The sequence below is a fragment of the Dufourea novaeangliae genome, unplaced genomic scaffold, assembly GCF_001272555.1.
Source record: "Dufourea novaeangliae isolate 0120121106 unplaced genomic scaffold, ASM127255v1 scaffold248, whole genome shotgun sequence".
Taxonomy (NCBI): domain Eukaryota; kingdom Metazoa; phylum Arthropoda; class Insecta; order Hymenoptera; family Halictidae; genus Dufourea; species Dufourea novaeangliae.
In genome coordinates, this window is record NW_015374156.1 from 3,357,772 (window position 1) to 3,376,004 (window position 18,233).

Here is an 18,233-nt window from a genome sequence, read left to right on the forward strand (position 1 = left end):
ATCATTCGGTACGTTCAATTATAAAATAGCTGTTCCCATTTTCACTTCTAACGATGTAATGAACGACTACCAAAAAAAATATCATTAACGATATATGTATATCGAGTATTTGATTGAATATGAATTTTTTATATAAGATAATACTACCGACACCTCGAATTCGGTTAACGAAGCTGACTGTAATTTTAGACTATTCGATTTTTAACTTTGTATAGAATATCCGTTATTGCATCGTCTGTCTGTGGATACAAATTCTAGTGTCGCGCTGCAATTTATACGGGCGTAATTGTAGGTACGCTGGATAATTTGCTATAATTTGTCTTCAAGGCAGAACCTTGGGTACGTTGAAATTAATTGCTTTTCGTAACGTTACGTTGATGCAAAATAATATCGAAATAAAAAAAAATGCGTCCTCGACGGCGGAATTTTTCCACTGCAATTGCCCTAATTTCATGCCGTGTTATTCAGGTTGCTCTTACAGGTGACGGCGGCTCGGGTATAATTATGATTAATTGATCGCAAAAGCATCAGCCCTGATTATCACTGTCGCGTAGGGCTCGGTTTCGAGGAATCACCGTGGCAGCGTGCCATTCGTTTATATGACTTTTTAAGTGATTAGAGTAAAGCATACACGCTCAAACGTGGAATCAGATTTCTTTGCCCTACTTGCCCTTGCATTCGGTTGAGAGAATATACAGTATATTCTACGCATAATATTGAATAAAAACACCTAATATTTGTAAATTACTACAATATTTACGACATGATCGTTTTGTGAAGAGAACTAAAAACTTCGATATCATTCTGAAAATTCATCCGCCTGGTCTTCTAGGCTGGTTTTTTTATTCTTATGTCAACTTTTAATTATAATTATAATTCAGGTAACTCAGTAATAGCGAAAAATTGAAACCCGTTATAAGAAATTGTCGTGGGACCGTATTATTCACTTTCATCATCATTATTGCAAATTCTGGGAAACATTCGTGCAAAATAGCCTCTGGCGTAAAGAATACGGAATGTATATAAAACAAAATTACTTTTAAATTTGAAAGAAAATATATCCTCATTTTCAATGTAAAAAACTATTCCGATGATCGATCTGAAGTCGCCAAGATATGCGCACACAAAGAACTCTCGTCCTCAAAAGTGGAGTAGAATCGAAACCGGTAGTGCACGACGGTGGTAGGTGGTCGAAAAGCAATATGGCGGCCGGTGGTTGGCGGTGTTGGGTGCGCGCGCCGATCGACATCGTGGTCCAGGGTCGTGCATGCCCGCTTTCTCAGTTTATGGACCAATCGCATCGCGCCTAGAGAAAATCAATAGGCGTAGAGGCATGGATGACGTCAGCCTGCAACCCGACGATCGACCGATGCGACGCGGGCGGCGCCGGCCAATTTCAACAGAGCAATCAATAAGTAAAGATATCCACCACGATGTCGGCAAATAGCACCTTTTCGTATCTTTATTCCAACCATACGAGATGACTTCGAACTATTTCTCAATTGTGAATCCTCAGTCGAATCTTGTAAACGATCCCTTACGATATCGGGTACTACCGACGGCGCGATAGTTGGGACACTTGCCGCCATTATTGTTAAAATGGTCGTGAGAACTTCGCTATAATATAATCTAACTGACAGATTAGGAATTCAAAGATACATTCTTTATAGGGAATATAAGAACACTTTGAAAATTCTTCAATTCAGAATCCTTGTCGAAACTTGTAACATCACCCTTAAGATGACGGGTACTATTGACGATGTTGTTAGTTTACAAATCTGTCGCCATTATTAGTAGATAGCTGCGAAAGTTGACAAAAATACAAATCAGCAGCATAATTAACAGTAGTATGTACCATGTTTGGGTTAATGTAACTCGAACACGATTATCTTTTAGTTATTCTTCGTGCTACATAAGTTTGTAAATAAATTTTATAAAAAGAAAATAAATTTTATGCAATAATTTTTAACAGAAGCGTATTTTTTGTGAGCGATTAACCATGTTCAGAAGGTTCTTATTTTAAAAAGGTTTCTTTCATTACTATTAATATACGGGTTAATTTAAAATAAAGTATTAGTATTATTGTTAAAATGCAATATAGAATGACTTCTTCGTATTTTTGAACTATAACACAATAATACATCCAATACCATTGACATATGTTGATATTTTATGATGCACCGTTTCGCAGACGTGACTGGGGTATCATCCGTTGGCCATCATAAAAGAATAGTAAATTCTACTATTCCATAGTTTATGATTTTCTGACACACAAAATTCAAAAAATTACGCGTAATTTATTTAAACGAGTGCCATCAAGGTATTACCATGAAAGATGGCGTATATAATTTAGTACTTCGAATCGTAGAAAATTCTTATTTTAAATTAATACTCCGAATGCCTCTTAATAATGTATGTTATTTACATTTTATTAAACTTCGACTACGTATGTGAATATATCTTCCTATATGTATATACGCATGCGTTTCGATGCAGGATTCAGAGAAGTTAATTAATTACGAAGGAAAAGTAGAGAGGCAAACAAAATGTGTTTTCACGCGGCTGAAACTAATATTGCGATGCTGAACCAATCAGCAAATACTCGACATATTATCACCACTAGAGTACTATAATCTGTATAAGATTCACAACAATAATTCCTATTGGCCTTATTCGACTCATTGCGCTGACTGAAAGGACAGAATTACATTTCAAACTGAAATCGTATAGTTAATTTGTAATAATTTGTCTTTTACTTTTGATTTTTCAAAATTTCTAGGTTAAAAATAGTTTATTTTTATACAGAAAAACTTATGATTTTTCTAACGGTTCTGTTCAGACATTTAACGTTCGATCCCACAATATATGTTCTTAACGAACTTAGTTCGACGAGAAGGTTTAATTTACGACCCGCGAGGCGATCTTTTCAGTACCAGCCTTCCGTGAGGTTGCACCTGTACACTCTAATTTTCGAAACTCTCCCCTGAAAGTGTGTTACAGTTCCCTGTAACGATCCACAGGCTGAACGTGTTCGTGTAAATGTATATCACGAGGCAGCTTCGTGTTTTACTAGGGAAAAAAGATACCGCAAGTACCTTGGGGCAAAAAGGAGTCGATTCAACGCGTGTTGACTAGGGCGAAAGCGCCACCTTCGATCGTAATTAACACTTCTGGTGATGCACTAGCGTTGTAAATCATTCGAACCATTCTGCGGACATAGCTCCCTATTAACTACTTCCAGATTCGTTGCACAAGATGACATTTGTCAACTATGTGTGCTCGATACTGGCACGAATGCACACGAAATAATATTGTAAAATTTAAAAAAAATTTTTTTTTTAAATATAATATTGTAAATATTGAAAAAAAGTATCAGTAAATTTCAGACAGAATCTTGAAATAAACCTTTAATAAGAATCACTCGGCAGAATAGTAATGAAATATCTATGAGATAATTTGATTCGAAAAACGAGACAGATATAGTAGGTAACGAATGTGTTCGAATGGTAGGAAAGTCAAAGGTTCGTTGTTACGTATATCAAACTTGTATAAACATTACATTACACTGAAGAAAATTGTGCATGTATTGACAGATATATATTAAATATGTACAAATTTGAGGATGAAAGAAATGAATCAATACGTACACAAAATTATAGAAAATGTATCATAATGACATAAATATAGAAGCTTATCGTTCATATATTTTCGTTACTGGATAGAGTGTCTCGTGTCCAAAGGAAACTTTGATTCTGTACGAAACGTCATTTAAAATTGCTAAAGTTAAGCAACCATCTATGCGTGGGTACTTTCTGAAATGTTCATTTTACAAAATTAATCGCAGTGACAATGGAACACAGCTCGAAATAGTCCAACTCAATGTTAACGAGGTTTAAAAAGAGTCCGACCAGAGCTACACGTATCTTACTATGCATTTAAAATGATGAAACAGAGGAATAAATACTTTGTGACGCAAACCTGACGGTCGGAGACCTGCGATAAGTGACGAGTAAATGAACCTGTAATGGCCACGGAGATACTGGCTCATTTGTGCGGTAATAATGAACGTGCTGTTTAATGCAAGTATTTAAAGTGATAAGAATGCTTTGACTCACCAGATACGTAGGCAGTGACGTGAAAACAGCTGAGGTACTCCGGCCATACTGGTTCTGGTTCCGCGACGTTCCTCCAGACACGGTGTGTACGCGTCCCGATGCGAGGCCACTTGGCTCTAACCGATCGATTATCAAAGCCGCGCGTTTAGGCGTCTTTTTCTTGTTTCTCGGCGCTCGCTCGTGCTGCTTACTACCCGCGTGGCGCTGATATCTGTTCCTTGCAGTTTCCTGATACTTTACGTGATATTCGATCGCGCCAAATGCGAAAGGGACTGGAGAACAATGCGTGATGCTTATCGGGGTATGATAATTCGAATTCCGCGCTTCAAGTGGGCGGGAAGCATTTGAAATTCAGTTTTTAATTGTTTGAAATTTTAGTATCCCTTAGGTGATATTTGTTCATGATCTTTAATAATTTCGTAATGTTTTAATCGAATTTTCATTCATATTTTATAAGTATTCTAGTGCATATCATTCTTGTTATGGACTGAGTAGGATTTATTATTTTTAACCGTTATATTTTAACATGAGATCAGAATTAATTCTCTAGGTGTATTAAAATGAAGGAGGCGATATAGTTAAATGTTTTCTACAAAATGTTATACATTATATATTGTTTTGTAGTATCTATAGACTATGGATTTTATACAATTATAGTATACATGACAGTCTAAAAATGAATATATGTAGTGAAAAGTTTACTAAAGTTCAGAGAGTTTTATGCTTTTTATATCAAAGCATTATTGCTTGATTCTAGTTTTAATACATCAATCCATACAAACATAAATTTAAAAAACATTCGCAGTCTAAGTATGTATTGTAAGAAAAATCTGAACAATGAACATTTTTCATAGACTTTACTGTTGATTTTTTTTCATCTTACATGGTACATTTTATATGAAATGTGTGTATAGAAAAGCACAAACGCCTCTCTAAGACGAATGGAACGGCGAAAGTACGAAATTGTCTTTCAGAAAAAAATTCGTATTACATAACAAAACGCGTTCGATGCTATTATACTCTCGAACTCGATCACTAAAAGAGGTCATGTAGTCTAACATCCAGCAGCATTCTTAAAACGGGCATTAACGTCGTTCCAGTTAATAATGTCGAAGATTGCCTTCACGTAATCAGGCCGTACGTTTTTGTATTGCAAATAATAGGCATGCTCCCAAACATCGATACCGAAAAGCGGTATCAAGCCGGTTGTGGCTTGCAATGGATCTTGATTAGCACATGCAGCTATCCTTAATGATTTTGATTGTTTATCGTAACCAAGCCAACCCCAACCAGAACCCTGAACAGCGATAGTACTTTCAGATAAACGTTTTTTCATCTCTTCCATGCTACAAAAATCCTTTTCGATCTGCTTAAGAAGAGCACCTGTAAAGTAAAATTGTTTATTACTTTCAGTGTTTTATCATGAGCAGTGTATATATTTTTTCATATATTTACCATCTGGTTTACCGCCACTTGGCGACAAATTGCACCAAAAAATCGAGTGATTTAAATGACCACCCCCATTGAATTTCAGTGCGGGCCCTAGCGCGATCTCTGTATTGACGTCACATTTAGCAACTGCTTCCTTCAACTTTTCCTCGGCAACATTTAAATTGTTTACGTATGTTGCGTGATGCTTCGAATGGTGTAGCTCCATGATTTCGGCACATATGATTGGCTCCAGAGCCTTGTAATCATAAGGTAATTCAGGAAGCGTGTGCTTCGCTCTCGTACACATGTCTTTGCTACAAAATATGCAGAAATATTCTTTATGTATAACATTCGCTCAAAATTTATAACATGTTAATAATAATTTTACAGCGAATTGATGTTTATAAATGCCATTTTATAAACAATAAATACAATAATTACAATAAATAAGATCCGTTTTAATTGCGTATTTTACACGTAATATTTTGAAGTCAACGTGATAATTGAAAAGAATTTTTTCTACAAAAATGAAATTATATCTAACAGAAAAATAATGACCACATTTAAACTTGCATTGTATATTAATTTTTATTAAAAGAACATTTGTTTTTAATGATAATACATATATTATCTTATTTACAATGTAAAATATTTTTTTGGGGATATACTTAGTGTAATGATTAAAAAATGATTTTATTATGAATTTTATTTACGCAAACATTGATAATTGAATATCATATTGACAAAATACTTATCTAACATGTATCTGTATGCCAAAGGTCAAACTAAATTTAAATGGTTACAAATTTATATCACGTACAGCATCAGATTTTTTTAATGAGTGACGTTTTTTCATCACTCTTTAACATCTTCGGATTTGACAGATACATAAATGTAGAAAACAAAATATTATTTACCAATTTTTAATAAAACCTATTATTAAAGTCATGTAATCGTAATTCTGCAGAAAAGTTGCAATCGAATTATATAAACATAAACGATTGTACGACTGGAATTATATATTGAATTAACAACAGTATATAGAAACCTGACGTTATGTTAGATCAACTGTTGGAGATTCTATATTTCAATACTTTTTTCTTTCTAATCTTTCCTCACAATAAAACTGTCAAATTTTTATACGATAGAGTAGACATACAAATACTAATATACTTTCATTATAAGTAAAAAAGTTAATACTAATGACAAGAGATCCAAGGAATTATAGGTTAGAAATTATATAATATCAATTCTATAGTGTTCGTGAATTAAAATATGTGAACTTACATTGTACTGCATAACAAAGCACGTCTTGCCGCGAACATAGTTGTAATCTGAATAAATAGAACTGTTCTTTCACGAAATAATGTATGACAAGATGTGAAGTACAAGCACCAAACTTCGATCACCCACCTATCGCGAACCGCTGCAAATATATCAATCCCTGAGAATGCCGGAAAATGTCTCGTGCACCGAATGCGCCGGTGTTACTTATTACGTCACAATCGCACTGTTGGCGGTAATTATGTTCGAAACATTTTTTTTTATGTATACTTTACTTTGCGCGCATGAATAATTCTTCATCAATTCATATAAATTTGAAGGAACGTTCAAAGAAATCGTGAAAAAAACGTTAAATCATTTTAGAACAAACGTATCACAATTTATAAACATGGTTTTCAAATATTCATATGATTTTGTACATTTTAATGAGTATTATATATTTTTGGAATTAAACATTGTATCATGGACTTGTTAATATATAAACCTCATAGCTGCAATGTTAGTTAAAACAAATAATACTTTGTAATTATTTTAAATAATTCAAATCAGATTCTATAGACTTTTAATAAGTCAATACTGTACAACAATAACGGTCATTCTATACGAAACTTGTATTTGAATTGAATTATGTACTAATTATATTTTAATCATTAATATATTTAAAAAAAGATACTTTTAGCACGAAATATATGTACATTCGTACTGAATTATTTACCATAATTATATGTATATCAAAATTATAAAATAGTTGAAAAGAAAACAACCTTTATGAAAAAAGCATGGAAATTACGTATTTTTATCTAAAGATAATACAAAATAGTGGTACGAATATTTTCTACATTTGTTGATGAAAGAAAAGAAATACAAGAGTGATGTTTCGTTACGTACGATGTCAGTCCGCACGGTATACTGAAATTAACGTTGTCTTGTATTTCATATAATTTACAGATATTTAATAAATCTAACAAATAGACCTCAATTTTATTATACACAATTCAAAGCACATTTTATGTACGAGTAACGCATACCTTGGTACGGGTCTCTCACAATGGAAAAAACAATACATACATACAAATTATTGCGCACATAATCATGTATAAGTCTACGTATGTGCGTCCGTCGCATATCAGATATTATTAACATTTGTGTATTTACATAATGGAAAAGGCATAGCCTTAATTATTGTTTTACTGTTTATATACTTTGTGATTCTTCCAAAAAATCTAACAAGGGTTATCAATGTTTCAACGAATTTACAATGCGCTCTTTAAAAACATCGATGCATCTGTTTACATAATAATGAATAATTATTAGAAATTTCAATGCGACTCGATTGCAAAAAAAAAAAATAGTTTTAACTATCTACCCCTTTATTCCATCGCCGCGTTATGTTGTGTACATACAACTATATGTAATAATGTGTAATTTTCTTGACATTAACGTGACTTATGAATATTCAAATAAGAAACATATTTACAGATACATTGTGTAAAATAAGACAAAATTGCTGTCAATGGGATCTATACTTTAGGTGACGCCACATTATGATTTTCAAGTAACCAAAGAAATATAGGATATTAAATTTAACTTGTACTGTATACTAAGTCACGCTAAGCCCGATTCATATGTAACAAATGTTATGTGTATAAAATCATTCTAGAAAACAGTTCATTCTGGGTCGCTCTGAAGCGTCTCACCATTAGTTAAAACCAATGCGTCATCGTCAGCTTCGTTATAATCGAGAGAAAGGATACTTTCCCTCCTCTTTTTCTTGTGTGTCCTTTCATCGTCACTACCTGGAGCACTTTTGTCCCTTTTGGTCCTATCCCTACCCCTCGTTGTTCTAGTTAGCACCTCTTCCCCATTAGTTTTATTATTACTTCTATTATGACTTTTGCTCCTTAATATCCTTTTGGTATTTCGATTTTCTTCGTGTTCCTCCTCCCTATCACTCAATTCCTCATTCTCAACTTTAATAATCAATGCAGCTGAATCACTCGAGCTCTCGTCATTATGGTCCGCTTGATTAGGCTTCCTTTCTACTCGCTCTGTTCTTTCAGTACTAGAAAACTCACACTGAGGCGACCGTCCGGATGATAACAGTGGAGTCCTAGCACCTTTGCACACATCACTATCCTCCGCTGACTTCGAAGTTTTTGTTTCCGAAACTGAATTCTCTTCTAACTCTTCTTTCTTAATTGGTGGAGTATGTGGAGACAAACCGTTTGTCAAGTTATTTTCACTGGAATTCACCTTTAGCGCTGCATTCTCTTGTTGTAACAACGTTACCGATTCACGAGCTTTACGTAGTTCCTGTTGTAAGAAATAAATTGTGCTTTGCATTCCTTCTACATCCTCGTCCAAATCTTGTAAGAATTCGTCCAACTCTGAAAGAACAGATATGCAAAAAATATGAATTATCCTGTTTCATAACTGCACACATTGATAAAAACGAAAAGAAATAATACCTGACTGTGATTTCTTCATTTCTTCACTGAAGCTTCTCTGAAGTGCAAGATCACCTTCCAACTTAGCAATTCGACCACTAGCAATCATACGACCCAATTCTTCATTTTCTTGATATAGTAATCTGCATTTTGCCATTAACCGTTTTCCCGTATTGCTAGAAACAAGAATAATGCATAAAATGACTTATATGTAGAATATTCATAATTTACTTATATTCAGTAGCTATGACATGATAAATATTATCTACCTATCTGGTGTAAATTTCCACGCACTCAGTTCGTTTTGGGTATCTTCTAATTTCGCCTTGGTTGTAACAAGTTCTTGCCTTAATTTCTGAATAAGAATGTTTACAGCTGGATCTAGCAAAGCAGATCTCAATGCAGCAGCGGACGGAGCATGAGCAGCTTTCATTTCAGCGATTTGATTCTAAAATAAATACGAATTAAATACTTATACAACAAACTGCTTAATATTTACATTTTCTCCACAATGAAATCAATTATTCACATACAATATATTCCTGTAATTCCTGTTCTTTAGAAGCAAGTCTCCTCACTAAGATTTTCTCTCTATGAGATGCTTCTGCATGTTGCTGCCTGTATTTGCTTTCAGATTCTCTCAACGAAGTTAGTTCACCTATAAAGCAGTATTAATTATTTTTTTCTTTTAATTGAAACTTTGCTGTTTGAAGCTGTCTATGTGCTTCACTAATTCTGTATACATTTAATACGATCACTATTGTTATAAAATACATTTACATTTAAGAGTAGATATGCAATACAAATAAAATGCATGTATAGAAACTTCCTTACAAAACTTATTAAAGAATATTTTACAGCGATGTGTTACATAATGTATTATGTTGTGATAACAAATTTTTATATGAATATTCTTTCTATTTTATATGTATTAAACTAATTAAGCAAAACAAACTTGACAACCTGTTCCTATTAATAACATTGATCCATGTTTAAAAAAATATAACTTTGCTGTAACATCATCCTCATCAACGATACAGGTTTGTAACTATTTATTTTCCTTTTTTTCTTAAACGATTTGTGCATATGCTGTTCAATGAAACTACTCACTTCTTTCATACTGAACAAATTATATAGTATAAAAGGCCATCATACAAATTCACGAAACACATAGAGAGCTTGAAACCTTAAAATATATGTACATATATAATATAATGGTACAGAATACTCTGTACACTTCTTTCATATTTCGTAACTGTATGTTTTTGGTGAAAGAAAGCATAGTGGTGAAAATCTACTACATACTGTTTTGCCCTAAGTGCGCATAAACAAAATATGTTTTCATAGGTATGTGACATTGACTGCCCGTCAACTGACATTTTTAATTAGCGCATACTTTGAGTTTTGGAGTCGTTGCATCGTGCCATTTGTGAGATTCTCTGTGCTTCCACCGAGACCAAGAGTGGACGTTACTTTTCTTCCATGAAAATTGACAGACTACTTGTTGCAGACACAGATGTTGTCACAAGATGACCTCCCGGCCTTATTCAATCAGGTTTGTATTTTTCAGATTGGTATTTGGACATCGGGAAATTATGGTGCAGGTACAAATGCATGCATGAATTGCGTTCTTAATGGGAATAGACAGGGACGGACGGTCTAGGAACATAATTAAAGTTGTTCAGTTTTATCAGACATCTAAATATAAGGTAATATTGAATATATATGTATACAGGGTGTTAATAAAAATGTGGACCATTTTCACAGGGTGGACTCTACATGCCAAACTAAGACGAAAATCACAAATAATGCGATTGCATTAAAGGTTTTTAATTACTGAAAATACGAGTGGAAAACATCTGACGCGACGGGTTAGGGACCGTCTCCATTTGTTGCATATCCTCGTATCGTATCGCTGTTGCGTATCAGCGTGGACGGGGAAACGTTGCACCGTTACGTATCGAAATTTGATATAAAGTTACGCAACGGGCGCGATTCGTCATTTGTCGGGTTTTCACACCAAAAGGAGAACATGGTATTCTGCTGAATCAATGTGGATATGGATGCGCAGGGACGATACGGGAAACAATCATACATCGTTGCACCGTATCATCTCACTGGATGATATGATACGAGATACGCAACAAGTGGATATCGGTCTTTAAACTACTGTGAGCGCGTGTTGGTCAGCGGATCCACGGGCTGGGTCGATGTCCGTCAGTGCCGTAGCCATCTAGAAACATACGCTTACCTCGTAGCCGACATGGTGATATACGACGCTAGATGGCTACGGTACTGATGGTCATCGGCCAAGGCTGTGAATCAGCTGGTCAACGCGCACTCACAGTAGTCTGATCGATAGTGCCAGACCAATTTCACTTTTTTTTTTCAACGATTAATAATGCGGAAACGAAGTCTCGAACCTGACTTCGTCATTCTTGATTGTCATCTTAGTTTGACATGTAGAATCCATCCTGTGAAAATGTCCCACATTTTTATTAACACTCTGGAGAATGGGATAAGAATTGTTAGGATTGGAGAAAGCAGCTGGAATTTCAGATGGTAACTGCATCAATTAAAGGTTTCGTACTTCACCAAGAGATTTAGGTTCACGCACCCCTGGCACAGTGTTTTGTAGGCCAAAGGATGACATAGAGCCTCTGTTTTTACTCTCCTGAGCTGTATATTCAGAGCCAGCAAGGATGTTGCATTTCATTTAATCCCCGCAAAGTGGAAACTCGATATCCAATGTACACACATACACGCACACGCACTGTTCTGCTTCTGGCAGTGTGGTTTACTACACTGTAGAAAAATACGCGCACACTGCACAGTCACTTACGAGATCATGTTAAAAGTAAGCTGTGTGTGTTTGTTACGGTGAAAAAAAATTACTCATAGTGAACACGTTCAAAGAAAGCCCATCATCTCTTCTTGTCACACAATATCACTGTTTTCTTTCAATGTACACTTTGCTTTTAGTATTCAGTAATTTTTCAATATGAATAGTAGCGCAATTTAACACTAGATGATGAAATTCTGCGCTATTTGCATAATATTGTATTAGGCTCTCTCATATATGCAGTATACATGACCATCACACCACTTCTGCTCACCAATCAAATTTCAAACACTGTACATATTGGAGTTAATTTAATTACCCGCACTACACATCACAAATGTAGTTTTGGAAGTTAATACAATATTAATATATCACTACCCTGTATCTAAGAAATATATTACCAAATCGATCTATCCAATACAGTAAATCTTCGATTAATGCTCAAAGCTCGGAACTGCTTTGGAACAGTTACCGTAGAGGGGCACAATTTTCGCACCTCACAAATTTTGAACCGAGCTTCAGCACCTCGCCTTTGTATTTTGCCGGCAGTCGAGGCAATTTTATTAACATATTGGTGAAACTTTTCGTATTAAAATGATATCAAAAACGACATAATTGGGATCATATTTACGTATTTTATGTTTTCTCATTTTCTTTCATTATCGGTTCCGATAAACTACGAATGACTCAAATTATATCATATTCGATCACATTTTAATCAGAAAAATTTCACCAGTATTTTAATAAAATTTTCATAACAAAATAACCAAAAATAAAGAAGATTTATTGTTGCATTAGGGTTGTCTCACTGATACACAGGCTTTTAATCTTTTGGCTAACAAACTTTCAGTCGTGAAAGGAAAGCCGCTGGCGTGTTACATTACTCACTTGACTGGTTCCAAGAGAGAAGCCCCAAGTACTGGGGTTGATGTAGAAGCATTTAACATAGAGATCTTTCCAAGCATTTATCGAGAATTTACTGTACTTCAAACGGATACATAAATTTTCTACAATTGCGGTTCGCTTATCAATGCCATAAAAAATTGTTCTTAAAGATTTTACCTATATTCTTACGCTATTTACTTACTCAAGATTGTTCCAATCTTAAGACTTATAGAAAACTTAGTGTCATTATTATCCTAAACACTTTACAAATGAAACGCTTGGTCCCTAATCTTAGCGTCCCTATAGAGTCTTGTTTCATACAAGAGATCGTTGTGTTCTGGTATTCGTAAATTCGCTTAAGAAATGTGGTGAGTGAGATGGTCTCACTCATGTGATCTCAGTACCTTCCTGGGCTGCCGCCTGGGCCTCTAGACACTCCACATACAAGTCCTGTTCATGCCACTTGGCTGCTAGCTCGTCCTTTGTCATGGCATCCAATTGTTGCTGTGTTAGCTTCACACGTCTTGGTTGTCTAGGGGACTGTGGACTGCTTGGTTTCCCCCCTGCAATGCTGTTCTGTGGACTTCGTGGTGAAGACGGACCTGCCGACTTAACATCGTTGCATTCCTCTGCCATTTTGTGACTGATGTTATTATAACCACACCTAGGCCTTAAGAAAATTTTAAGGGCTGCTTCTTCTTCTTTAGTAGTTTAGCTGCGATGAGTGTGCTGATGATATGCTGTCAGTGCTAGCGCACATTTGTCTGAAAAGGTAATATACAATCCATTTAAATAATACAATTTTGTTATTACATTAATTGTGATGATGCGATACAAAACAATATCAATAATAAAATAAATGAGTAAAATAAACAGTATATCTTTCTACACTGTGAATACATTGAAACTTAACAAATACCTATCTTGTTCAACAATAGAGAAACATATTTCCCTTGAAAATTTAACTATGTTAGAATCTTTTATTTGATCCTAATTGGTATGTTAATACCTGTCCACACTGACGGACATTGTCTGCACAGATCTGTCCGCGTACAGTCTGTAGATATCCGAAGACAGTACGCAAACAGTATAATCCTTGCAGGGATATAACGCGGTCGTAAATTACTACATCGAGCGGAGGCACCAATTGATGCCGCGGCACTCAGGCCCGTATCCTGCATTCTGTTGTAGGGTTTCGTACAATTCATATTTCATTTACAAGCAGAAAAACTGCAAGTATTACTACATGTACTATTTGAGGTTTCAAGTCCTTGTTTCATATTTTTATCAATTCGCATGTCCTAATATCGGAAACATATTTACCGCTTGACCGATTTTACGACCATGTTATATCTCTGTACGGACTATACGCGGACAGTACAGACATGTCAGGATATACGCGGACAGATGGCTGTAAACAATATTTGTAAATGTAAACGGGCTCTTATGTTTAATGTTTTGTTGTAGAAACTACAAGTTTCATGAGCGAGACATACAAAGATTGTTATCATTAAAAGTATTGCGGTAAAATATGATTAACTTCGCTCTCATAGTTAACACTATCATTTCTCATTAAATGGAATGAAACGTTTTTTAGAGCGCAGGTTTGGACCCGGCTTTTGGAGCGCACCACGTGATTCAAGCGGGTCACGTGGCTCGTTTAATGTTTTATTGCGACATGCAGGGAATGGGTAGGGAATGTAGGATCCAGTTATCTATAGTCGAAGGGAACATTGACGCCATTATGTCGACATGTCTGCCGTGAAAGACAATTTCGCGGTATAACACTAAAATTCTAGTTTGTCCTCTTATGAGCATCGTTAAAATCACTTATGTATACGGATAATTCATGAAATTTGAAAATCTGTTCATAAAATGTACTGATGTTTATGCGGGTATCCAGATGTTTGATTTTCTAATGTAGATTATAGTAAGAGTTATTATATACTGGCAATATAGAATTTTGCTAATTTCACATACCTGATCTAGTGGCACGCCTATCATTCCACTGAAAAATGTTTGCATCCAATGTTCGGTACGCCGTAAACCGATGAAACGCGACACCATATATACGTACACATACATAGAGGTACACACAGATAGATATATACACAAATGTAATTTCGTAGTCTCTCGTGAACAAGTAAAAACCTCGGTTAGCAAGTATTTCGATCGATCAATCGGTGAAGCGTAGAAATGTGTTGAGTCCGCTTCGATGTCCCGTGCATTCCAAATATAATATTAACAAACGCACATGAAGCACATATCGCGCAGTCCTTCAAAAAAGTATACCACTATAACCAAACACAGTAAAGTAACTAATCACGGGCAATGCAGGGCAATGATTACCGCCGACCCGAAGTCAGAATGGCTAAAGAAACGAATATCAGCGCATGCTCCAATCACGATTGTCCAACTACACAGTGCTGCTGACATGGAAATGTATACCGAATAAGTGTCGTGAACAAACAGAATACAGAGAATGCAACAGTCAAGAGCTAGCGCTTCGAGAAAGAATTCACCACGATCGAATAGACCACGATTTCTTTGCACATTTTCTCTGTGCTACTAAATGTTAATTTACAGTTTATTAAGCCACAGCCATCTCAAGTACGACACGCGAAGTGTATATGTATACGCATTTCGACACCGAATCACAGGGCTTCTGCATCAAATAGATCCGTGTGAAGTTCTATAACTGATCTAAAATGCTTCAAGATGGCACGCTAAGCCCGCGATTTTCAAACTATAGAATTGTACACATGCAAATGAGAATAAAATGTGTAACACAAAAAATCACTTTCCTTCGCAATAATGAAATCTTTTAATTGTTTGTATCTATTCGTATATATTATTAAGCGTCACAAAGCATTTAAATATTCTAGCACTAAAAATTTTGAATAACCCTTCGTTTAAAATTACATTAAATATAAAGTGATAATTATTACTTAAAATTATGTTTCTAAAATTAAAATTACTATGATTCATTCTTTCGAAATACTAATTCTCGAATTTTTAGTAATCCCTGTGCTTATTTTTGACGGTTGTATTGGTTTTATTTTAATGGGTATCGCTTTTGAAATTTTCGTGGGTGTCTTCAGCATCGATGTACGGCTGTTCGATGCATTAAACGATTCCAAATTTTTAGAAGCACCAATACGAGGTTCAGATGAGGCAACCGTTTTTGATGTTATATAAGATCTGAAATGAGAAGCGATAAACTTAACTGATAAAAGAACAATTCATATAAACGAAATTATGTAAAGGTTAGTTTGAGCATCTGATGTAAAATAGTGATAGATGACGCCATACCGATTCGACAAATTAGATTCAGCTGTAAGATTAGGTTTTGCCATACTGTACTTTCCAGTATTCGACCATTTTTGTCCCGCATCAGAGGGTTTTGAAAGCAACGAGAGGTTCGAATTAGACGAAGGCATATAAAAACTCCTGCGACGAACTGTTGGTTTTGTGTTCTCTTGTTCAAAGTGCGTGCTTTTTCTCCTCGCAGAATGAGATATTACTGGCTCGAGAGTACGCCGCGTTTTTGGCGTTTGTTGTCCATTTCCCAACATTGGTTTTGTCAACAATTGTTTTTCGTTTGTTAATTTTATTAACGGTCTAACACCACTGATTGTGTGCGATCGTGTTGGTTTGTATGGACTGGTAACCGCAGTCGGCGATATGTTCGCAGGTGCCGATTTTACGGATACACTGTCATCTAATAAAACAGTATGAAATAATAAAGAATGACAATGACAGTAAACTTATTTTTCTCTATTATGTGGAGAATTTTACCTTGATTGAGAGATACATCAACTGAAATAATCGGTTTCTCGACTAACATTTTAAGAGCCTTTTCTAAATTTTGTTTAGCTCCTATTATGTACTCTGCTAAATTTTTAGAATTTTCGATTTCCCCTTGCAGTGAAATCTGTCCTAATGAATTAGATAGTTCAGCAACCATAGTTGGAGAACTCGTACGTTTTGGTGGCGACGGTCGTGGCTCCGCATCCAAATTTCCTGTTTCCATGTCAATATCCCATGTCTTTTGACGTAAAATGGGTTTCCTTGAGTGTAGTGGAGATGTATTTCGGCTTATAGACATCTGAGTGTCCTTTCGAAGAATACGTTAAAATGTTTTTCTTTCTTTTGAATTGATCGTCAAATGTATACTGTACGTGAAATTATTTATACACAAATAACATACCTTAGTATTTAAATCGTTTGTATGTAAACGCATTTCTGGTTGCGTATAGCTTCGCACAACGCCGATCTCTTTCCTCAAACCCTCCTGCGCAACCTTTGGCTCGTAAGACGCGTTACTCGAACGGGAAATATTTAAACTTATGTCTGTGTTACGATTGACATCCGGTTCACCGACGATCGTTTCGAAAAGTTTGTTCGATACATCGCGCAAAACTCGTGTAATATCCTTCGATAGAGGAGGCAATAAATTACTACCAGTTTCCTCTACTTTGTGCACAATATTGTCCTGCAATAAATATATTACGTACACGATGAACTGTTTTACTAAAGCTTTGGCACCAACAAATGTTTCAAGACGTGATTTGAAATAAAAAGAAAGCCATATTAGAATTAATTTTTACATACAGTGCTTCCGACTGGTCCGGTGCCACTAACACTCCAGAAGGACGCGTCCTTGACATGATCAGGATTAGGACATCGACATGTCACATCCCCTAATTCTAAAATTGCTCTCAATTTAGAAGAGCCGCATTCGATGGCGATTTTAAGAATGCCTGGCTTAGGTGTCGAACTATCAGTCTCGTCCTTTTTTTGAACATCATTGTTTTTTTCAAACGAGAGCAGCTTAAAACCAATCGCTTGTAGAAAACTGGCCAGAGTTGGTACATCCACTCTCGATGGATTTCGAACGTCTCGTAATTCCTCGTTTGATTCAGTATGCAGATGTATTCCGCTTATCCATTTAAGTACCCACTGATAAAATTTTCGTTGTGCAGTAGATTGGGGAGCACTTTGACTAGTAAAAGAACACGTGCTGGTATCCATCCTGGGGAGATATAAACTGAGGGAAACAGAAAGGAACTGCTCCCAGATTTGTGTTCAAATTTTTTTTTCCGTTCGGTGACCTAACTAAGGAACATAAATATATCGACACCAAACGTACAACAGTTTTTATCATGACGCAGTAAATATTAAAAGTAAGACGACTGACTAAGGTTTGTGATTAAGTATCTAATATGT

At 35.5% G+C, this 18,233-nt stretch overlaps 4 protein-coding genes across 13 annotated transcripts in view; all 4 read right to left on the reverse strand.

Moving 5' to 3' along the window:
• Positions 1-4,173, reverse strand: part of LOC107191990 (kinesin-like protein unc-104) — a 36,859-nt gene extending 32,686 nt beyond the window's left edge. For all 8 annotated transcript variants that reach the window (XM_015581155.1, XM_015581154.1, XM_015581150.1 and 5 more), the window contains exon 1: positions 4,116-4,173. The gene's annotated coding sequence lies outside the window, so the exon portion shown is untranslated. The remainder of the gene's footprint in view (positions 1-4,115) is intronic.
• Positions 4,174-4,997: 824 nt separating this feature from the next.
• On the reverse strand, positions 4,998-6,985 carry LOC107191923 (superoxide dismutase [Mn], mitochondrial). Of its 2 annotated transcripts, XM_015581072.1 has the most exons (4): positions 6,960-6,985; positions 6,834-6,880; positions 5,571-5,860; positions 4,998-5,498 (listed from the first exon to the last, which is right to left on the reverse strand). In XM_015581072.1, exons 2-4 carry the CDS (start codon positions 6,869-6,871, stop codon positions 5,170-5,172), a joined length of 657 nt encoding a protein of 218 aa, XP_015436558.1. In that variant the 5' UTR covers positions 6,872-6,880; positions 6,960-6,985; the 3' UTR covers positions 4,998-5,169. The 2 variants fall into 2 exon arrangements, with proteins under 2 accessions (XP_015436558.1, XP_015436557.1); XM_015581071.1 differs by having other exon boundaries at positions 6,834-6,978.
• A 673-nt stretch (positions 6,986-7,658) lies between these two features.
• On the reverse strand, positions 7,659-15,613 carry LOC107191917 (pre-mRNA-splicing regulator female-lethal(2)D). Of its 2 annotated transcripts, XM_015581063.1 has the most exons (6): positions 14,985-15,613; positions 13,409-13,768; positions 9,811-9,935; positions 9,547-9,725; positions 9,299-9,453; positions 7,659-9,217 (listed from the first exon to the last, which is right to left on the reverse strand). In XM_015581063.1, exons 2-6 carry the CDS (start codon positions 13,638-13,640, stop codon positions 8,499-8,501), a joined length of 1,410 nt encoding a protein of 469 aa, XP_015436549.1. In that variant the 5' UTR covers positions 13,641-13,768; positions 14,985-15,613; the 3' UTR covers positions 7,659-8,498. The 2 variants fall into 2 exon arrangements, with proteins under 2 accessions (XP_015436549.1, XP_015436551.1); XM_015581065.1 differs by lacking the exons at positions 13,409-13,768; positions 14,985-15,613 and adding an exon at positions 10,583-10,625.
• A 375-nt stretch (positions 15,614-15,988) lies between these two features.
• On the reverse strand, positions 15,989-18,048 carry LOC107191899. The gene is made up of 5 exons (XM_015581041.1): positions 17,619-18,048; positions 17,215-17,499; positions 16,803-17,121; positions 16,317-16,725; positions 15,989-16,205 (listed from the first exon to the last, which is right to left on the reverse strand). Exons 1-5 carry the CDS (start codon positions 18,036-18,038, stop codon positions 15,989-15,991), a joined length of 1,650 nt encoding a protein of 549 aa, XP_015436527.1. The 5' UTR covers positions 18,039-18,048.
• Between the last annotated feature and the right edge of the window lie 185 nt (positions 18,049-18,233).